The sequence below is a fragment of the Varanus komodoensis genome, unplaced genomic scaffold (assembly GCF_004798865.1).
Source record: "Varanus komodoensis strain SLA01 unplaced genomic scaffold, ASM479886v1 scaffold24, whole genome shotgun sequence".
Classification (NCBI taxonomy): Eukaryota; Metazoa; Chordata; class Lepidosauria; order Squamata; family Varanidae; genus Varanus; species Varanus komodoensis.
In genome coordinates this window covers 4444020-4467866 of record NW_025335641.1, presented here as the reverse complement: position 1 = coordinate 4467866, position 23847 = coordinate 4444020, and the positions used below count along the sequence as shown (strand labels likewise).

Sequence of the window (23847 nt, the reverse complement as noted above, 5' to 3'; positions counted from 1 at the left end):
TGTGTTTTGTTGCTGGTTGGCTGGTTGGGGTTTTGCTTTGCTGCATTGCTTCCAGCTCTGGCACAAGGGGAAAATCTCAGTCTCTTCCTAAGTCCCCCAACTTCCACTATGATATATCAGCCATGGCAGGTTCTGCAGAGCACTGGAAAAGCCCTTGTACAGGAGTTCTCTAAAGGCTTTCAGAGGGCAATCAAGGAGTGAAGAGTTGCCCATGACGACAGCTCAGCATTGTAAGGGCTTGCACACAATACTGTTGTAAGCATCTGTATGGTAATCTAGTGGCTGAATCCTGAGTTGTTGAATGGGCTGTACATTACACACCACAAATTGGGTGAATGCTACCTTTTAAAAATTCTTATAGGTAAAAACATTCCCTGCTAAAAGGAAACTAACCCAACAGAGAGCAGGCCATGTGGGGTTGCAGAGAGTTTTTCCATGGTGGAAGATTAAACACATAATTTGCTACTGTCACACCACAGTCTGGCCCCTACCCCCTCAGGAATCAAGCACCTTATTCTGCTGGATGTGTAGACAGGTATGAAATGTCATCCTTGTGGTGGGTGTTGCATGAGTCATAAGAAGATGTTTCCTACTGCAATAGCTCCAATAGGAAAGTCTCCTCTATAGATGCAGAGAGGGACTCATATGATGAGATAAGAGCTAGAACAGATTTCCAGTCAACTTTAAATGTTTTCTAGGTAATAGAAAATATCAAACAACTATATGCTTTATGCATTCCATTGCAGAGACAATTATGGGGATGTATAGGAACTACCAGGTAAAACAGAAACTAGAGGGAGTTTCATGCATTGCATTTCATGCATTGCACAGAATCCTGCAGTTCCCTGATGTGAAAATCTTTCCTGCCTTACTTCCTGCATCTTCTCATCTTCTAAAAGAATTCTGAGCTGCACAAATTCAGCAATTATAACCAGACTAATTTGTGCAAACATAACCTATATAAAATTATCTGAACTTTTTATTTGGGGTGGGTTACCATGTATAACAAAAGAATATAAAAAACTCTTCAGTAGAACTTTGGCATCAAATATATTTGTCTTGTATAAAATAATCTGTCTGCTGCTGCAGAATGGTCCATGCCTGATGGTGGAGAAGAAGAAAAGGAGGATCAAGGGAGTGTGGATTGGGAGGAGCAAGTGAAGTTTGGATCCAAAGCCCCAGAGCTGGCCTAAATGATTTTTCAAAATTGTTCAAAGACAATAAAAACAAAGGAAGAGAAACAAAACTTCTCTTCTCAACTTGTCCAACCTTATAGCAGAAGCCCAGCAGAGTAATGCTATCCTGGAGTGATCTGACTATACTGTTGGGTAGATAGGCTAGAACTGATTCTCACTGAACTTCAAAAGCAAGCAAACCACATGAAAAACTACTACTACTACTACAGATCCTATTGCTCTCTTTGAAGTAGGGTTTAACAGTTTAACGCCGTTTAACAAGAATCAGCTCAAGTAACAACCAAAACTTAATTCTGGTTTACTTAATTAAATAATTGGACTTCTGAAACATGTTTCCTATGTTCTTCAGATAGTACTCTTTGCTCAAGTTTTGGGATATATAATTAGCCCTTGGAAAACATTGTGAATCTTAGTCATTTCAGTCACCTAGCAGTAATTTGAGCATCACAATATGTCATATGTTTCATTGCACAGCTGAAAAATACCAAATGTTTGGGAAAATAAGAGCCATGCTGTTCACACTAGTTAAGCCATATTCAAGGGTAGTCTGTACATGAAGTGTGTATTGTTGTTGAAATGTGGGTTGTTGTCAAAATGTGGACCACTGCCTGTTACAGAGGAACACCTCTGGCTTATCAGCAAGAGCCAGTGTGGTCCAATACTTAGATCTGGATTCAGATTCCTGCTAAGCCATGGAGCTTACTAGTTTCGGGACTGTCACTCTGTCTACATTCATACACAAAAACTATGGTTTCACAAGTCTTCTCGGCTTGAGCAGTCCCCTGGCCGTCTTGCATGGCTGGAAGAGGAGCTTGGAATCTTTCACACACAGTGCTCGTTTGTCATCTCATCCAAAGCCAACAAGCCCTGCTTAATGTTTGTTGTTGTTAGTTACGAGGTCGTGTCCGACCCATCACGACCCCATGGAAAACATTCCTCCAGGCCCTCCTGTCCTCCACCATCCCCTGGAGTCCACTTAGGCTCACACCAACTGCTTCAGTGACTCCACCTAGCCACCTCATTCTCTGCCGTCCCCTTCTTCTTTTGCCATCTATCGTTCCCAGCATCAGGCTCTTCTCCAGGGAGTCCTTCCTTCTCATTAGGTGGCCTAAGTATTTGAGTTTCATCTTCAGCATCTGGCCTTCTGAAGAGCAGTCAGGGTTGATCTCCTCTAGGACTGACCAATAAATGACCATCAAACTGTACTTTCTGAAGCTGACTTTTTTAAAGCTCTGAAATATCCCTTCTTAGCTGTCTGAGAGAGGAAAGGGTATCCGGAGCACCAAGGGTACACGCCTGGGAAAAGGCTGTGCGTATTTGGGTCTCACAAAAACCTTGAAAGTCTGGCATAGCCATGCAACCCATCTCAGCCTAATATAGCTTGAAGCCCTGACAATAAAGTAAGATAACCTGATCTACACGAGCCTGAAGTCCCTGGAGACAGAAAGATAAACGAATGTGCATTTTTTCACTTCATTGTATAAGATCAAGTTGACCTTGGCAAAATGCAAGAGTTTTCTGGTGCTGTAAGGCAGTGGAATAGTTTCCTGGGGAAAGTGTTGTAATGGTCATCAGAAAAGTGTTTGAGAACTGAGGTCAGGTGTTTAGTTTTTCTTCTTTTTTACTTGTTTGCAATTTTGTTTATATTAATAGTGGTTGCTATGATTTTAACTATGGTTGTAAGCCACCTCATACTGTCAAATATACATACTCTAAGTCAAAAAATACTAACTTGGTTCTAATTCCATGCCTTACCAAGTGACCCAAACCAACTCATACTGACCATTAGAAATTCATATTTGTCATGGCAAGCAAACACAAACAAGGCAGTGTTTCAAAGTTGGCTGTCAATGAGCATTTTCCTAACTAATTTGCCTGCAGAAGAGGTTGAATTTACTGTGTAGGATATTTTGCTGGGATTAGTCATTAGAATTTTTCAGGAAATAAATCAACATTTTCCAAGCTGGACTGTTCAAAGAAGTAAATATTACTTTTTCCTCATGTGTTAGCTGAAGTCTCTTTTAAAAGAGTGTAATAGTAGAAAGTGTTTTGACAGAGTCATATAGTTAACTGCTGATTGAACATGGCTGAAGAATGTTCAATTCTTCAATTCTCAGTTGAGAGAATATTTGGGAAAGGGATTGAAAATAGCCAACTGTTATCATGTGATTAGAGAGAACCGTTAGGAAAACCCAGCTGACAGCATCTTTCCAGCCAGGACCAGCATTAAGGACAGGCCTGTACAGCCAAGGGTCCTGCAGGAGTCCACTGAGAAGAAACCCTGGGACTTGTTCCTCCTCTGCATTGCTGCGACTTGGTTGCTTATCTGCCTCTCATCCTGGCCCAAACAACAGGTAGTGGTGAGGAGTCAGAGTGGATGCCCATGCCTTTGCCCTGTTCACTGGCTCTCTGGCTATCAAGCAAGTGAACACCATAATGAGAAAGTAGATGAGAAGCAATGGCAACTGCTATTAATAGCTGTGAGAAGATAGACACCAAGAGGGAAAAGACCCATTCATGGTCTCTTGCCCAAGGGCTCATGGGGGGCGGGGGAAGCTAACACTATTTGTTATCAGACAGGAGGAAATGCATTACTAAAGAAGAAGACAAATGAGATCACAGATTGAAGTGATATTTTACATATGAGTTTGTACACACAGGCACCCCAATGCACATTTTCACATTGTTATTGTTATTATTTAAGTAGAAACCTCCCCACAGTGAAGAAGACTGTGATCAGGTGGCATGTGCGTCTTGTCTGCTGCCTTGATGCTAACAGGTGATGCGCAAGTTCAAGGCGCCTCCTCTCCCTCCTTGTGGTCCTTGAATTTTAATCTGGACTTGAACTAGACAGCATCTCAAGCAGAGATCTCTCCACTACAAAGTAGGCCACCCAAACTGGTTGCCTTGCTAAATCCAGTAATGCCAGCTGCTACTTCACTATAATTTAATATGTAGTTGCTCATATCTCAGCATCTCATATCTAATAGCTCACACCTTAAGAGTTTACACTGCTAGCAGAAACCTTATTTGCATCTTAACCCTAGATTGCAATCTGTACTGCTTCAAATAAGAATTTTGCACTTTGGTATAATCCCCATGTCCTAGTGTTCAAAGCTCACACACTGTTTTTGAAGTATACATGAATGTCACTTTACAAATGCTCAAGCATGCCCATTCCTTTCAGATTTCTGCTTATGCATATCTCAAAGGACCAAGCAGTTATACAGAGTTCAGATATGCCACGCAGCACATGCATTTTCTACTCAAAGATTCTAAAGATGCTAAATCCAAATTCTGAATCTAAATTCTTTTTGAAGCTACGTTTAGTTTGTCATATCTGATATAGATTCCTGTTTTGATATTGATTCCTATTCTTATCGCTATACAGTCCCACTTCCTTCTAGTTGAAGGTCACCAGATATATAATTTAGAGCTGAATGCTTCCCTGTCCCACAGGTTTTCCTGTGTTGTAAAGACATTGTCTGAATTACTAAATTACTTCCCGCTTTAATCAAATCATACTTTGTCATTACATCTGGATAAATGATTGTTTGAACAAGCCCCGCAAACCAAAATAGAGCCTCATTTGTCTTAGCATGTCATCTGAACCCCCTACTTCTACCTTGACTTTATCAAAGTTTTTGACATAGTGCCCCACAACATTCTGATAAGCAAATTAGCAAAAAGTGGACTAGATAGAAAAGCTATTAGGTGGATCCAAAATCCATCAGTGGCACCTTCCCAAACTGGAGAAAGGTAAATAGTGGGGTGTCACAGGTTTTAGTCCTAGATCAGTGTTCTTCAACATCTTTATTAATGATTTAGCTGAGGAAGTACAAGGAAAGATAATCACATTTGCAGATGATACAAAACTGGGTGGAATAGCAAACACCCTAGATGTCAGAATGAAGATCCAGGGTGATCTTGATAAACTTTGAGGGAAAGCAACAGAATGAGATTCAGTAGGAACAAGTGCCAAGTCCTCCACACAGGAGAAAGAAACCAAATACATTGGTTGGTGAATACATGGCTTAAGAAAACTGAAAAAGAAAAAGACTTTGGAATTGTTGTGGACAACAGGCTAAATATGAGCCAACAATGGGATGCAGCTGCCAAAAGGGCAAATGCTATTTTGGGATGCATTAATACAAATATTACTTCCAAATCACAAGAAGTACTAGATTCCCTATACACTTCACTAGTCAGTGTCCAGTTCTGGATTTAAAAAAAAGATGCAGAAAAATTAGAAAGGGTCCAGAGGAGGGCAACAAAAATGATCCAGGGTTTGGAAACACTGCACTGTGAGAAGAGATGGAGAGAATTGGGTATGTTGAGCCTCAAGAAGAGAAAGCTGAGAGGTGACATGCTATCACACTATAAGTACCTATTCTAGTCGTTAGAACAGGAAATGGTTGAAATGTAAATCAAGAACCCCACATTCCATGACTTGATTAGATGAGCAAAGAAGTTAGAAAAGCTAACCCCACATTCCATCTGATTTGAAGGCAACACAAATGTGGAGCTCTTTACAGAGCTCTAACCCTAAAAATGGTCATGCACAGAATATACGTAGTTTATATTAATACTGCTGCTCAGTGACTGATTTACTTTGAAGGAAACTTTTAAAATTATGCTTCCTGAAGGACCATCCAGATGAATATGTTTAATTAATTAATTAATTAAGCAAGCAAGCAAGCTTCTATGCCGCCCCATTTGCCGAAGCCTTGGGGTGGCTCACAATTTATAACATATATGGACTGGTTTACACGATCAAATGGCTGCCCAAAGGACAAGAATCAACTCTGTATGCATTCATGTGGGCAACTGAAATTGGATGACTTATATGTTCAAACCCATGAATGTGACCCCATTTTTGAGGGGGTAGGAATGGTTGAATCTGGGATGGCTGGTCCAGGATTACCTAGTTCACACAATCAGTTTTCCCTCATAAGCTTATATCAGTGGATATTTTTTATTTTATATTTTTATATTTCTATTTATATCCTGCCTTTTCCTACAAAGGGCTCAAGGCAGCTTACATCATTCTCCTTCTTCATCTTATCCTGAATCTTATATTCAGGATTGCTGCATGTTCTAGCCCTTCTTCTTGCCCAAGTTGTTGTTGTTGTTGTTGTTGTTGTTGTTGTTGTTGTTGTTATTAGAACATTTCTATGCCGCCCCTTTGGGGTTAAATGGTAGTAGGCACACCTGGGAGAGAAAGTCATTATTTATTGTCATCCCTCTGAGTTTACACTGCAAACCTCCTAATTCAGGGTTTTTCTGAGAATAGACTATGTCGTTTTGTGCCATCAAGTTTACCTATGAATCAATGCCCTCTTAAAAGTCCTGTCCTTACGGCCCTGCTTAGCTCTTCTATGGCTGCATTTATGGAACCAGTCTATCATGTTCAGTCTTTCTCTTCTTCTGCCTTCAACTTGTCCTAGGTTCTGGCTTGATTTGACCTAGGACCCACTTGTTTGTTTTTCTGTTGGTCCAAGATATTTGCAAAGCTCTTCTTCAGTGAACACATCAGTTTTCTTCCTGCCAGCTTTCTGCACTGTCCAGCTTTCACACCTATACATAGTGATTAGGAATATAAGAATGTGGATGATCTTGGCCTTAGTCTCCAGTGAGTCAACCTTATACTTGATGATCTTTTCTAGTTCATTGCTGCCTTCCAAATCCCTGTCTTCTAATTTCTTGGCTGCAGTATCATTTGAATTGATGATTGAGTCAAAGTATGCAAAATCTTTCACAATGTCAGTTTCTTCATAATTGACATTAAAGTTATGTAATTCTTCTGTAGTCATAATTATTGTTTTCTTAATCTTCAGCTTCAGTTCTGCATTTGTATTTTCTTTCATTTTCATCATAATAATTTCAATTTATTGTTGATTCCCCCCAGTATTAGTGTATTTTCTGCATGTCTGAAATTATTGGTGCATCTTCCACCCATTTTTACTCCTTATGATGATTCTACTTCTTTATGGTATGTTCTGTGTACACTTTTTTGTTGCTATGTTAAAAACTAGAATGCATAGATGAGTGCTTTTCACTAGCCCTAGACATACTCATATGCTGCCTTAAAAAGATATGGTATACTCTTTTGTGTGTCCTTACATTTGCATTCTGAGGAGTGCCACAGAAAAAAATATTCTCAAATCCTGCTTCTGAAGCCACCCAAAATGTAGCAGCTACTGATAACTGCAGTCAGTAAATTTCAGTGTTACTACTGTCTACACTGTTGTACTTCAGAACCCAAATGGATGGGTTGCTTCTGACAATAGGATACCATCATCTGGAAACACCCCAAGTCTTTGCTCTTCAGCCCTCTCCAGCTTCTCTTCTCCTGGTATCTTAATCATGGGCTTCACACAGCACACAGCCTTAAACCTTCATTGAAGTTCTAAGTAATGAGAGGCTGCCTTTGTAGCTTTTAGGTACAGTCTAAAGGGAGGTATGTGTAAGGAAGGAAAGATGGTATCTCATTAGTCACTTAAAATGGGAAGGTCAATGGGAGAATGGGGAAACTTAATTCCTCTGCATCTGCCAGTTCTGTATAAATGACCCCGCAAGGACATTCCTCCACTCCCACTTAGGCTCACTGCCAGTGTCTGGAAACAAGATCAGAACAATCACACAAGACTGGTCATTTGCAGAAGATCATACCTTCTCACCCACCCGTCAGGATGATAGGAGTTGTAGTCTAGCACATTTGGAGGGCTCTGGGTTGGGAAGAGATGCAATATAATGTCTAATTTGGCTCTCAAGTTTATCATAATCAATAATGATAAAGGAGCATTCGGGGAACTTCTAGACAAGGTTTTTTCAAGGAGTGCAGATAAGATTGCTTGCGACACACCTGTGTTTCCCAGTATTTCCACATTTATTCCTTCCACAAAAAATGGTTAAAGATGGAAAACCTGAATGGCTGCATAATGTCTTTTGACTAGCAGTGCTAGGAACACTCTGTGTAGACGTGCCCTTAAATCGAGGGGCGCTAGCTAACATTTCATCTGTTGTCACCCCCACCACTTGTTTTTCTTTTTAAGTCAGATACCCCCATAGCTCTCCAGAGTTTATTCTTACAGAAATAGATACCTTTAAGATTCCATTCCTAGCTTTCAGAGCTGGCACAAGAGTTTTTACTGCCGGAAGAAAAATTGTGTTTCCATTCTATGTGCAGGCCCTGACCATACTGGCTGTTGCTCAACACTGGCCGCAGTAAAGCATCCTCCACTGTACCTGAGACCTGCAGGCTAAGTTAGGAAGCAACCCTTACCAGCATTCCTCACCTGAGCTACCTGCTTCACTGTGCCTTAAGACAGAGCTGGCCCTGCTAGCTTTCCACTCAGCAGGGTGGGCAAGAATCTCTAAGCTTTGTATACCAACACCTTGCACGCAAGCACCTTTTGTTATATATGAACCTTCCTTGACAGATTTATGAACACCAGTATCCACATTTTAAATTTTGAATGCCAGTGTAATATAAGGGTTAGAGTATTGTAATGGGGAAACCTGAGACATCCAGGTTTCAGTCCCCACTTGGCCATGAGTTCACTGGGTGATTTTGGGCCAATTACTCACTGTTCAGGAAACACCATTATCCCTGAACCATGGGCTGTTGTTGAAATGTGGGTTATCAAGTTGTCTGAACCCAGCTGAGATAACAACCCCACAGTTCACAACCTAACAACAAACCATGAGTTCTCTTTTCTCTCTCTCTCTCTGTCTCTTTTTGGCTAACAAGCCAAGACTTATTAAGGCATTGGGTCCTGACACATTTCAACAACAACCTACAGTTCAACAACAATACACACTTAATCTACAGTCTACCCTTGAAATGGCTTATTGTGTTGCCTGAGCATACTGACTCTCAGCCTAACCTACCTCATAGCGTTGTTGTGAAGATAAAATGAAGAGAAGGATCAGTTAAACTGTCTTAGGTTCCTTGAAGAGGAAGAAGGATGGATTGTATTATAAGAAAGGAAATACCACTATTTTAATTAATTTTACCTTTGAACAGCAAATGATACTCAAAATTAATTTGTTTGTGGTGAAGTGGTTTCAGTCTCTTGTTGTCTAGTTAATGTAGGTAGTATCAAAATAAATAAATGTATCAGATTGTTAATATGGAGAAGTGAGGCTTGATCACACTTCCTCAAAGTCACTCTCTGAGGCCAGAGTGCATAGTTCTGGTTAAAAGGTGAATCCAGGTTTCCCTGGTCCTAATCTAACACTTTATCCAGTACACACTGCACATGTGAAGCAAGAAGGTTAGAGCAAAGTCAGATTACACAACTTAAACCTATTGCAGTTCAGTACAAAAGGAAAATGATTGTATAATACTTAAACACTCTTATTGAAGCACACCATTTTGCTCACTCAGCTTTACCACTGTAACATCCTTCCCTTATGATGTATTGAAATAACCTTATTTGCTAAATGACTTTTCTACAACTGTACCAGTTGCAAAATCGCTCATAACTGACCATGTTGCAGTGTAGGCAGTTTTAAGGCAATGGTCATGACATGCACATCAAAAGCCATAGCTAAAAACGGCTGTCTGCGCCAGAGTTTGCTTTTGACCTATTACTGGCATGAAGCTTGACCTGGGGAAAGAAGAACATTATGAATAAGGTTCATGCCAAGGTTTTGACACATCAAAACCACAGAAAACAAGATACATGTAAAAATAGTCATGCAAATATGAATAATTATGAACAGATGGAAGTAGAGCTGGAGGTGTGGTAGCCAATCGCATCACATGTGTTCAAGTCTAAAATTGTAAAAGCAAAGGAAAAGGGGAGTTGCCCCCCCCCGCCGCCCCGGATTGCTTATGCATGCACTGTGTTTTGTTTCCTTTTTCTATTGTATCACTTGTCAACAAATATCAAAACATCAATGCCTTTCTATCATTCTCTTAAATACACTTGCTTGTTGTCAATAATTTTTAAAATATTGCATAAAACTCCATAACTGTGTTAAAAGTAAAATGACCAAGTCCCTCTCAGCTTCAGAAAAAATACATCTCTGTGGAGCTAAATATAGACAGGAAGTAGGAGCCTGGGTCAGGGTAGCAGGAGGTCTGCTTCTCTCACAGAGATGGTGTTAAAAGGTGGCCAACTAGGACTGGAGCCCCGAGTCTTTTATTTGGAGCCCTAGGTCTCTGGGAGGTCCTGTGACCCACCACCCTACTGTCCAAGAGCACCAGAGGGGGAAAAAGTTATAAAGGCCCTGATAATCTCTGTTGTATCTGATCTCTCTGGTTTGCTGGCTTTTTGCCCTTATATGCATCACTTCCTGTTGCCCCTTGTAATCTGCTGGATTTGTTTGTTTTTAATCAAAAGCCTCCTCTCTCCTTTCAATGCACCCCTTTTTGCAAGGGGCAGGAGCAGGTTCCATTGGGTCTTTTAAGGCATACAAGCAGATACTTTGGAACATCTGTGAATTAGCATATGCAGGCCTGAGTTCCAGATCATTTTGATACCTCTCACTGTCCCCTATAAATTAGGTTTATTGCCCATACATTATTTCTAATATCCCTACATTGGGAAACACTATTCAGTGTTGGTCAGCTGAAATAAATGTACTTTGTTTTGTGTTGTATATAAGAAAAAACACTTCTGTTGGTGGAGTGGAGAGATTGGTTTGAACAAATACATTCTCGTGTATCTACCAGTTGGCATCCAGCATGATAGAATTTTGTAAACATAAAGTTATATATTCATTGTTTAAAATGTTTTTCAGCATTTGTATAGTTTCTGCAACAATATCAATGTATTTATTTTCTATACCGCCCAGTGGTGGTGAACAACTAGGTATAATTTCATAGTATCTGTCTTAGAAAATTCGACCTTCAAATATGTCCAAAACTTCCAAACCCAGGTGGAACCTGCAATTTTACAAGAGAAAGCCCATTGAACTTATTTTCTTCTAGGCCCTTACTTCTGAATTTACATTGATATGAGTGTTCTGTAACAGAGCTATGGCAGCAAGTAAAGAGATTTCATTGCTTACTTATCTCATTGCTTCCGAAGTAAGTTTAATTTGTGAGCTACCTTGGGAATGAAAAGAGGAGCAAACATGAATTAAACAAATGCATTCAACATTCCAGCAAGCAAATGAATAAAGTGTGATGGCATTTTTAGGAACAACCCTTAAGGTGTAAACTTTTGCAAAAATGTGAGCATCTGGTCAAATCACTAGAAGTGCAATCATATGCATGTTTGGACAGAGAAAATTCCATCTCTCAACGTTCTCCAACATGCATGGCTGGCAGAGCAATAGTGAGACCTGTAGGGCTTTTTAATGGATTGCACCCTAGCTTAACTGTCCTGAGTATTGGGAACTATTTCATAGCTATAAGCACCTGCATGAGAGAAAATGACCCAACAGTCACACATTACATCATAGTGAAGCCATTATCCAATGGTGAATACTGGACAAGTATAGGATGCCAGCAAAAAATATTGCCCACATTTTTCATTGAGTACCAGAGGAATATGGGGCTGTCTCAACATGTCTCCGGCCCGACCCATGAATGTGGACACACCCTGGACCTGGTTTTCTCGACGGGGCAGGAAGAGGGTGGTCTGAGGGTGAAGAATTTATGCCTGACTCCCCTGTCATGGTCAGATCACTTCCTGGTGAGGTTTGAGCTCGAGAGCGGCCTCTCCCTCTGTCTGGGTCAGGGTAAGGGTAAGGGTAAGGGTGCGGACCCGATTGTGTGGGTCCGCCCTTGGAGCCGGATGGATCCGGATGGATTCCTGAAGGCCCTGGGGGAGTTTCTGGCTGACAAGACTGGTGCTCCTGCCGAGGCCCTGGTCGAACTGTGGAACGGGGAGATGACCAGGGCTATTGACACGATCGCTCCTAAGCGTCCTCTCCTGCCGGGCAGAGCCCACTCTTCCCCTTGGTATACACCTGAATTGCGGGCGATGAAGCAGGCTGGGAGACAGCTAGAGCGTAGGTGGAGGAAATCACGGGATGAATCTGACCGAACATACTTAAGAGCCCATTATCGGGCCTATGCTGTGGCGGTGAGGGCGGTGAAAAAGAAATTCTTCTCCATCTCCATTGCCTCCTCAAAATGCCATCTGGCGGAGCTTTTTCGAGTGGTGCATGGCCTGGTTTATCCTGGCCCCAAGAAATATCTAGTTTCACCCTCGAAGGCCCGCTGTGATGACTTTGCCAAGCATTTCAGGGAGCAAATCGCTCTGATTCGTCACGAGCTAGACTCTACTAGTGACTCAGAGGTTTCTGGGGAGACACCAATGCCGCTGTCTGGTCCAAAATTAATGGATGAATTTCAGTTATTGCGGCCTGATGATGTGGACAAGGTGCTTGGACAAGTATGTCCCACCACTTGCCTATTGGACCCTTGCCCGTCTTGGTTAATAAATAACGCCAAGCACGGGATTGGGATCTGGATCTTGGAAGTGGTTAACGCTTCTCTGAGGGAGGGTCGGGTACCTACCTCTTTAAAGGAGGTGGTAGTCTGACCAGTCGTAAAGAAGGCATCACTGGATCCAGAGATGGCCACTAATTATAGACCAGTGGCCAACATCGCGTTTTTGGGCAAGGTGTTGGAGCGGGTGGTGGTGGGACAACTCCAAGCACTCTTGGATGAAACTGATTATCTGGACCCATTTCGGTCCGGCTTCAGACTTGGGTACGGTACTGAATCTGCCTTGGTCGCCCTGTATGATGACCTGTGCAGGGAGAAGGACAGGGGGAGTGCATCCCTGTTGGTTCTTCTGGACCTCTCAGCGGCTTTCGATACCATCGACCATGGTATCCTTCAGGATAGGCTAGCGGGAGTGGGGGTCGGAGGCACTGCTCTGCAGTGGTTCTGCTCTTATCTCAATGACCGTTTCCAGAAGATGGTGCTGGGGGACTATGGCGCTGCACCATGGCAGCTATGCCATGGAGTACCGCAGGGGTCCATTTTGTCCCCTTTGCTGTTTAACATCTACATGAAACCTCTGGGAGAGGTCATCAGGAGGTGTGGGCTGCGGAATCATCAGTACGCTGATGATACCTAGCTCTACCTCTCATTTTCCACCAATCCAGGTGAGGCAGTGGCTGTGCTGAACCGGTGCCTGGCTGAGGTAATGGGCTGGATGAGGGCCAATAAACTGAAGCTCAATCCAGACAAGACGGAGGTCCTGTTGGTCGGCAGATCGAGCTTCATTGAGGGTGAATTGAACCTAGTCCTGAATGGGGTTGCACTCCCTCTTAGGGACAAGGTCCGCAGCCTGGGAGTGCTCCTCGACCCAGAGCTTTCACTGGAAGCTCAGGTGACAGCGGTGGCGAGGAGCGCTTTCTTTCAGCTTCGGCTGATCCATCAGCTGCGCCCCTACCTGGAGTACGACTGCCTGGCGACAGTGACACACACGTTGGTGACTTCCCGACTTCTGCAATGCGCTCTACGTGGGGCTACCCTTGAAGACGGTCCGGATACTTCAATTGGTTCAGAATAGAGCTGCCAGGCTGTTGACGGGGACTGGGCGTTATGTTCACATGACTCCAGTCCTCTGTCAGCTTCACTGGCTTCCCATTGAAGTCCGGGGCCAATTCAAGGTGTTGGTGATCACTTATAAAGCCCTAAACGGCTTGGGTCCTGGCTACCTGAAGGAGTGCTTACGTCCATATATGCCCGCCTGCCCCCTGAGATCAGCGGGAGAGGCCCTTCTCCGGGAACCCTCCGTGAAGGAAATTAGGAGGATAGGTACTCGGAGGAGGGCTTTCTCTGCGGTGGTGCCCAATCTATGGCATGCGCTCCCCAGAGAGGTCTGCCTGGCACCGTCGTTTTTTGTTTTTCAGCGCCAGGCGAAGACCTTTTTATTCAAGCGTCATTTTAATTGTTAATGCTATTTTTATTTTAAAGTTTTTTGGCCAGGGCGACTTATTTTATACAGTTATGTGTATTTTATATTGTTACTTATGTATTTTAATCTATTTATTTGTAAGCCGCCCTGAGGCTTCGGCGAATGGGGTGGCCTAGAAATTTTCTAAATAAATAAATAATATTATGGTAGGTCCAAAAAGCCACGCGACTCACTGTAAAAAAGTTCAAAATACAGTATTCTCTAGTTAAATGAATAGTTCTGCCTGGGAAACAGGCAATATTTTTCAACTCGGAAATGTTTCCAGCCTAAGATGATATTCTGATAACCCTTGAGCTTGGAAACTAAAAAGAAATAAAAAAAGGGCAAATACACTATTCTCTTCGTTCTGTGCCCTGAGATTCAGGCTACATCAGCCATTGATCGCGGGATCGTAAAATCGATCCATTGTCCAGTTACAGCTGGCAGGTCTCTCCAAGGTTCCCCAAGGTTGTAAATCAGTGCACAGGTAATTTTTTGCAGGCTTGAGCCAATCAGATGGCCTAACCAAAACAGCTAGCCAATGGGCGCTCCCTTAGAATAAAGGATATTATTATGTGGAATCATTGGTGGTGCGCGTCCAATCCAATGCGGCTTCGGCGTCGAGCGCGCGCCCTTGTCCTCCTTATTCCGACGGGAGGAGGGCGCTTCAGCTGGTGCCGGGGTGGGGGCAGAGAGGAGGAGGAGGAGGTGCGCGGGGTGCGGGGAAGATTGGCAGCGGCAGCCGGAGCTCCAAGTGCAGCGCGCCGCGCGAGCCAGACGACAAGGGGCTGCGGTGCCTCGCGTCTGTGCGCGGTGGCCCTCCTCCTCCTCCTCTTCCTCGCCACCCTTCCGGCAGCATGGCAGGGCTGGGCAGTGGCCCCTCCAGCTTCGGCCGGTGCACCCACGCCGTGGTGCGGGCGCTGCCGGAGTCGCTGTGCCAGCAGGCGCTGAGGCGCGAGAAGGGCGAGGAGGTGGACTTCGCGCGCGCCGAGCGGGAGCACCAGCTCTACGTCGCGGTGCTGAAGAACAAGTTGGGGCTGCAGGTGCTCGAGCTGCCCGCCGACGAGGGCCAGCCCGACTGCGTCTTCGTGGAGGACGTGGCCGTCGTGTGCGAGGAGACGGCTCTCCTCACGCGCCCGGGGGCGCCCAGCCGGCGGAAGGAGGTACCCTGGCGGGCAGGCGCGGGGGTCGGTCGCGCGGAAGGGAAGGGAAGGGAAGGGGTGGGGCGCTCCGGCCCCTCCACGCGCGCTGCTTGGGGGTCGCCGCAACTGCCCCCCCCCCCCCGCAGCAGCAGCAGCAGCAGCAGAGTATGGCTCGGAGCGGGGGAAGGGCCGGGGGCGGCTCGGGCGGGGGACGCGCTGTGGCGGCGCTTTGCTCCTGCTGCAGAGGGACACCGATAGGTTGCGCGGCTCTGGTTTGCAGCGCGCCCTGCCCGGCGAGTCCAAGGAGCGCGGAGCGGCTGCTGCTTCTTGCCGAAGGCGGACTTCTCTGGGAGCGGTACTTAAGGCGTGGCAGGCTTGGGGGGGGGGGGGGGGGGGAGCAAGCAGGCGGAAAAGATGATGGCAGAAGAAGATGCTCGGTGCAAATGCAGTCTCCCTTCCTCTTTTGGTCGCTCACTTGTTCTTCTTGAGCACAAGCCTAGCTTTCCCAGCACGCATCTTTTCACCAGCCAGCACAGTATCAGTAGATTGGTGTAAGAAGGAAAAGTGCAGCTGAATGAATCTTCCAGGCATGAATCAGTTTTCAAGTGTTGAAGGAGGAAGAATACTGAATCCAGATGTATTGCAACTATTTGCTTTATAAATGGTAACAATTTGAATGCATGAAAGGACAATCTATTTCCTTTCTTTGTGTCTTCTTTCTTCCCTTTATTGCAGGTAGGATGGGATTTAGTTTTTAAATTTTTTTGGCAAGATCTTTAAAAATGCTTTTAGGAAGTAATAATAGCTCACAGTTGTTTTGGATCTAATCTCTGCAGGTTTCTTTTTGATCAAGCCAGATCAAGGATCATGCACATCATATTTGTCAGAAATAATTACACACCCTGGGAATCTGTACAAGGGCAAAAACAAAACCCTCACACACACACACACACACACACGAGAAGTGGACGTAGACATTGAACTCATGAACTCATATCAGAGAAGGTTCTTCAAACCACAGGGGTGCGATCCTTTGAAAGATCATGTTCCTTTGAATGACAATACAAGGCACTTTTTACATTGAACTAACTAGTCCTCCATAACTATTTGCCTTTCCAAAAAGTATTCACATTCACTTTATTGAATGAACAGCTTTATACCTGATATCGTATTGCACAAAACTACAAAAGCTTTAAAGGTGCTTAGAGTACTGCACCAGTATAGAGTCCTTGTTTCGTGTTTATTTTTAACAGTCTGTAGCTTGTTTGGTTCTTCAACAGCTCATATTCTACTGGTAATTAACAAAACATATTAAAGTACAAACGGATGCATAATTATGCAGAAGTAAGCTGCATTCTGTTAAGTGGGCTTTACTCCCAGGTAAGTGTGCAACTCTAATGTGTCAAACTGTGTTCTATTTAAGAAGCTCAGGAGAGAAGTGAAATTTACCATCATAAACAAAGTGAAGAACTGCAGATGTAAAAATTAATAGTTCTTTTGAATTTGAATCATTGCAGTCTTAACTGAGTATATACACTGCTGTGTATAAGGTCCTTTTATTTGTGTGCTGTACACAAATCATGAGAGAAGGATGCTTAAATCACTGAAATAGTGATTTAAGAAAGAAAAGTTAATATGTTCAATCATAAACAGACTTCTACTGATATCTTTGGTAGGTATGAAAACACATTGTGAGAAACCTTCTCAACCCCACAGGTGATTTTGTGGAGATCTTGGATGACTTGTAGGTCACAGTTTGAGAACCATTGAGGTAGATTGTTTTGGAGGAGCTAGAGCAGTAAAGTTTTCATTGAATGGGAATACATGTCCTAGTGTGCTTGTAGTACCGTTTTATTATTTTGATTATTATTTCCTTGTAATAACATTTTATTGCTACCCCCATTCACTTATGCCCGAGTACTTTTTGCTCTGCCCATTTCTGTTTGCTGATGAATCCTGTGAACTGTAAGAGGTTTCTGGGCCAGCAGATGATCATATCAGGAGCCACCTCTGCAATCCGTTCAGACAGGAGGGGATAAGACCAGCGAACCATAAACAAAATAAAAGCAGTCAGCAAAGTTCAGTTGGGAAATGGCTGAAACAATTAGGAGCTAAGAAAAACTGTGCTGTTTAATCATATAAGGGCAAATATAATAAATACAGTTGGTAGATGCCAGGGCAAAAAGGATAAGGAGAGAGAGGAAGGGTATTACATATGTTTAGAGAAAGTCAAGTGCACTTAAGTTCCATTGGCATCTGCAGCATTTCAAATACAGCAGGACCCCATATCTGTGCAGATTGGTTCCAAGCCCCCCTGCGGATACCTGAAACTGCAGATAATAGTGAACACTACATTATATATACTATTTACATTTCTTTTCTCACAATTTCATTCATTCTTATCTCAGCATACAATTCTTTTTTCCCCTATTAAAACAAGAATTTTCACTTACCAAAAGCGCTTTACGACTTTTCTTTGGCACTTTTCGGCAGTATATGTCTTCTCTTTTGGCCAAGGTCAACCGTGGTTAACTGTAAATGCAGTAACTGAGCCTGTCGTACTGAGAAAAGTCTGTGACTCCAATAAAATGTGGCTATTTTTATTGATTCCCAGTTCTATGTTGGAGCATGGCAGTTTCCCACTAGCAATTTACTAGTGTGCTATGTGAAATATATGACTTAGACTTGTGTGCATTAAAAGTACAGACACTCACAAATACATGCATGCGCATGCCTGATAATTGCATTGCTGCATCAGTCTCTTGCTTTGCATCTTCTAACCGTGGTCCACTAGACATGGACAGTGGACAGTTTTCCCATATCATAGCATAGCTTGTAATCAGATCATGCATTTCCTCTGTATTCAGAGACCTGGCAGAGTGCCCATAGTCATAAGAGGCTGCCAGTTGCATCTCTGCATGACTGAAATTTTCCTACTGATCTGGGATGTCTTTCTTCTGGTCAGTAGGCACACCTGAAATAGTAATTTATGCTAACCCATAGTCAGAATGAGAAATGTTTACTCAGTTGCACACTAAATGTAAACCTTTTCAGTGGCATTAGTGAAGAGTTTACATCTAATTTGAAATTGTTGCAAACTGTGCCTCAGCTATCAGAGCTTTTGAGAAACACTGAATTAAGAATCTAGAAACCCTAGATTAAGAGAAGTTCTCTTTTGGTTCCGTGACCAATTCATTCTTTAAAGGGTTGCCCGCATGGGCTGTTGCCTTTCCTCCTTTTCCTCTGGTGACCAGAAAACAGTTTGGGCAACACTGGGGAATGAATGGGGAACAGTGTGCTCAGGGAAGGAAAAGTAAGTTACCTGGAAGGAGTAAAAATGCATATGTGGCCATTGCTAGGCAATGAGTTCACATATTTGTGGGTCTCTCTCCTCCCCTGATATTGCCATAAAGAAGAGGAGAATGAGGTGAGGGAAGGGCAGACATGAAAAAGAGGAAAGAGGTGGGAATGAAGAAGAGGAAGGAGCAGTGATGGGTAGAGAGGGCAAAAAGGAATTTGCCTTTCATTGCATTAGTGATATATTAATCTAGTGTCTGTGTAAGATTGCAGAACATGTAATGTTTATATGGTAGTAAGAGATTAGCTTATTTTTTAGTTAATTATCAATAACCAGTGGACAATAAGGGCACAATCCCATACATGTTTAAATAGAGAAAAAGATCCATAATTTCCAGTATCCTTAAGCTTGTAAAGCTGGCTGGAGTATCCTGGGAGTTGTACAACTTTTTTCTCTCCAAAACATGCACAGTACTATACCCTAAATAACTCTTGTTAGTTCTTTAATTTTAAATCAAACCTTTTTCTTCAAATGCGAAAAGGTTTCAATGCAGTTTGTTTGTTTGTTTGGTAACTGAACAGTTGCATTTTACCAGTTGTAAATGACCAGTGTGGAAGATATAAGTCACCTTCCTATAATCAGAAATATGTAAGGAAAAATGCAATCTTGGGATGACATGGGGGAAAAGGGGAATTAAGTTGAGGGTTGGATAATGCTTTAAGTGGTGTGGAGAGGTGATTTTGGATCCTGGACTTGTGGAATGCTGCTTCAGTTGACCACGTGTGCTTACTCTGTGAAGCACACAACCAATACGTGTGTCCTCCCAACCAACATCCAGGCTTTTAAATTGCATCTACATTTCTGCTGATAGACCAACAGCAGCAAAACTCTTTGCTAACTCTGATTAACATTAATACTAGTTTCCCCATGTGCCTGTTAAACTCATTTAAATCATAGCACGATTGAGATTACAAGAATTCAATGCCATTTGCTTCTGCTACCCTGCTCCTGTCATTACCTGGTACATCCATCTTTGTGGATCCCCATTAGCATCCCCGTTAGGTGTGGTGCTCTGGCCCCAAAGCCCACCCTTAGCTGCACCACTGAGTGTTTCTATTGTACGTGCCAATGTATGACTCAGTGGAAGTGGATGAATTATTTGTTACTAGTGCAGATCAGTAAATAATTAGCATAATATTCAATCAAAATAACTCAGATGCACAGATCAAAGCAAATACGTTCTAGCAATAAAACAAATTTAAGTGGCTAGAATTTCTAATACATCCCAACTTCTTGCACAATGTTTATGAGAGTTCATTGTGTGCTTAAGGAATGCATGCTGGTACTTAATAAACAGATGCAACTGACCAATTTAATTACTGCGGGACCCTTATGTGAAGAAATTGCTGATCTATAAGGTAACTTGAAATCATGCTAGAGGGTTCACCAAACCTGCTTGGCAGCGGATGTTATCTGATGTTTCATAAGTCACCTAACCAAAAAAAATTTTCCAACTTCAGTTCTGTGAGTCAGAAGTGAAATGGAGGAAGGGGATGGTAAGGAATTAACAAGAAACACAATAAGAAGCACATTGTGTTAGGCATTACCTTCAGAGTGAAATAAACATAGTTATTGAAGGTGTTTTTCTGCAAATGTCTGTATAATATATCACTCAAATAAAACTTGTATATTGGTCAAAATGGTGGACTTGGACAGCCTGGTGAGGGAAAATTCAATAGCCCACCTCAAACTGCACTATGCCTTTCTTCTTGTTCTGGGCTTATAAAAACACTGAACCATTTAGATCAAGACCTAGCCAAGCAGTCTAGATGTCTTCAAATGAAAAGTGAGGATGAAAGAGTAAGACATTCACAAACTAAAGTAGCAATCCTCTGCCGACTCACCTGAAAGTAACCCCTTTGAGTTCAGTGGGGCTTACTTCTGAGTAGACATGTATAGGACCACACTGTTAGACCAGATTCCTAATTGCACATGCCCTATGTCTGACACTTGTCTAAATAAACATGCATTTGATTGTCAGGGAAATAGTTGTCTCAGCAGCCTGTAACAATCCAGCTATGTAATTCTACCTTGCATTGGCATAATAGCAACAGTCTACTTGATAACGATGTTAGAGCATCCAACTATACATATATTATCTACCTTTGTGAACATTTGGGGAAAAGGTTGGGAAGCAACACAAACCATTTATGGGTATAAATAAGTGGCATATGATAAAACTATGGCACGTGGAAGCAATGTGTTGAATTTAAAAATAAAATTAATCTGCTAATAGTGAGATGTAAATGCAAAAAGTGAGATTTATATGTCAGCTTAAAATACTGCTTGATTAGTTCCCATTAACTAAGGAGGCATGCTGTTTATGTAACGTAATTAGTATTGCACATTCAGAACGAATGCACTCAAAACTTGAACATGGTAACAAAGCTGCGGAAAAGAAGGAAAGGCACTGTGGCTTCTGCACCAAAAAGGAAAAGCTAACCATAGACTAATAGTTTATATTGGATGATGAGCCAAGAAAGGGGTGGCAGTTGAAGGTATATCACCAGTGGTTTTGAACTTCAATTCCCATAAGCCTCTGTTAGTGTGGCTAATACTCAGGAACGCTGGGAGTGAAGGTTCAAAACATCTACCATCTTCCCACCATTTTGCAAGCTATTTCAAAATTATTCAGGCTATAAATATGTAAGATAAATCATGAACGATTTTGCTTGAGAGAGCAGTAGAGTTGAACCCTGATGAGTCATAGTTTTGATCAGGCCCTGTTGATCGAAAAATGGATATTTCTTTTAAAAAGTGGTTAATCTGTTTAATATGATATATTGACCTAAAACTCCATAATATACAACTCAATGCTATACAGTCTATGAATTATGAATGAGTTATGTGTGTAAATCACATCACATAGTCATACCCTTCCACTTCCTCTCTATGGTGATGCTTTGGAGGCTTTCCTTCTCTCTTTCTTTGCTACCTCTCTCTGTATGGTAATAACTGTTTCCTGCAGTTGGCCTTTAACTCAGATTTTTAAATTAAAAGGCTTTATGGCAGTTCATTCATGTGTTCTTTGTAACTCGGAGATTTGTAACTCGTGGGCAGCTTGTATATGCTAAAAAGGGCAAAATAAGAAAGGGGCAAAGTGGACTATGCAGGGACCTCAAGAAACTAGGTGAGCCCCAAGCCAGGTTCATCCCACTCTTTCCATCAGTGAAGAGGATGGAATTTTGGTGGCTTCTCAAGATGCCTTCTGAGTAGAAAGCTAGCTGCGCTTCTCCTTTGTGTTCTGTAATTGGAAAAGGAAAGCAAGGAGTGACATGGACTGAGCCACAGTCTTGAGGAATGCTCTGAGGCTAGAACATACCCTTTCCATTCTTGGATGATTTGGGCATGGAGAGGGGCCGCATCTGAGGGCTTGTGAAACAGGTGGCATGACCTGATGGGCTGCATTTGGCCCCTGATCTGGCATTTCTCATCCCTGCTATATGGGTTCACTTTGAAATAAAGTCAATTGACTGCAATGGGGCTTATTCATAAGTGAGTGTGCTTTATCCAATGACCTGTTAAGCTAGGGGTGGGCAACTCGTGGTCCTCCAGCTGGTTTGGCCTACAGTTCCCATAAACTCTAGTCAGCATCGTCAATGGCTTGGGTTGACAGGCATTGTGACCCCCCACAGACTTTGGTTTGCAGGTCCTCTGCCACCACCACATTAAGCTTGTGAGAGAGGCTTGAGTTGATAGACAATCTTATTACATACATATATTAGCTGTACGTAGCCAGTGATGCAGCAGTCAGTGCAAACAACATTGCTGCATTGTGTTCTTCCTGTTCCCATATAATATGTCAATTGCTTAACCTGTTATGTGATCATGATATGTTTCCCTTCCTCTTTTCATATTGATGGGCACAACATGTCCCAAGACAGGGTAAGTAATCCTAGGCTTTATAGTGGGAGGACGGTTGGAATGAATGCCACAGGAATGCTACATTTTATTGCAGACATCTGTGTCCTGTAACATGTTACAGATGTATTATTACGAAGGGCATTCAATGTATTCTCGGTATCAGCATGAAGAAAAAGGAATAATAAATGGAAATAATTTTTATTTTTCAATGTAATCCCCCATAACTTCAATACACTTATTACATCTAGAAATTAACGTTTCCATTCCCTGTAAAAAATACCCTTCCTCCTTGTCTAAAAAATGTGCATTAATTGCCGCCTTGAGCTCTTCATTGTCAGAGAATCGCTTTCCACGAAGATCTTTTTTTAAATTCGGGAATAGGTAGTAGTCACTGGGGGCCAGGTCCGGGCTACAGGGTGGGTGGTTAAGTTCTTCAAAACCAGTCTCTCACAGCAACCTTCGAAACACGCGCCGTGTGAACGGGCACATTGTCGTGAAGAAGCTACCGTCAGTTTTCCCCGCCTTTTTTCTTTAATTGCTTCTCTTAAATTATGCAGAATGGTTGCGTAAGGTGCTGCGTTTATGGTTTCACCTTTTTTCGTGTACTCGATCAATAAAATTCTCTTTGAGTCCCAAAACACTGTGGCCATGATTTTTTCGGCTGATGGAGTGACTTTGAATTTCTTCGGAGGGTCAGCACTGTTTTTATGCCACTTCATGGACTCCTGCTTACTTTCAGGGTCATAGTGATGAACCCAGGTTTCATCTCCAGAAACAATCCGGTCAAAAATACTCGATGGATCTTCACCACAGAGTTCTAAAAACTCCCTACAGCACTCGACTCACACTTGTTTCTGAGGCGCCATGAGCATTCATGGCACCCATCTTGCACAGACCTTTGAAAGGTTAAGATGGTCATGAAAAATAGTAAATATGGTACCAACGGATAGGTTTGTCATCTCTGCCAACATTTTGATTTTTATTTGGGCATCTTCCAATACAAGTTTCTGAATTTTTTCACATTTTCTTTTGTAGTGGCAGTAACTGGCCCGCCCGAGCGAGGGTCATCTTCATTGCTTTCTCTGCCCCTTTTAAATTCACTTGACCACTTTTGAACAGTAGATAATGAAGGTGCAGAGTCCTGGTAAACGGCCACCATCTCTGTGAATGATTTTTTAACTTTTTCCTTGTTTTGTAAGGAACTTAATCACAGCGCAGTGCTCGATTTTCTTCAACATTGTCGTGTCAGTCATCATGGTCGTCTTTCACTGAGGATTACTAGGGAACTAATGATCACACCTATTTGAAATTTTGCATGTATACCCTCAGATAGTGTCATTAGCTAATGAATTAATTAAATTACCCACATCAATAGCAAATCAACCTGATACCGAGAATACATTGAATGCCCC

At 42.6% G+C, this 23847-nt stretch overlaps 1 protein-coding gene across 10 annotated transcripts in view; it reads left to right on the top strand.

Moving 5' to 3' along the window:
* The window catches only part of DDAH1 (dimethylarginine dimethylaminohydrolase 1), a 156821-nt gene that overhangs the window by 61498 nt on the left and 71476 nt on the right, over window positions 1-23847 (top strand). Inside the window, exon 1 of one of the 10 annotated variants that reach the window (XM_044432458.1) lies at window positions 14929-15234. The exons of the other annotated variants lie outside the window; for them this stretch is intronic. Within the exon in view, the coding sequence (XP_044288393.1) occupies window positions 14929-15234 (306 nt within the window). Of the gene's footprint in view, window positions 1-14928; window positions 15235-23847 lie in introns of those variants that run through there. 10 annotated transcript variants of the gene reach the window in all.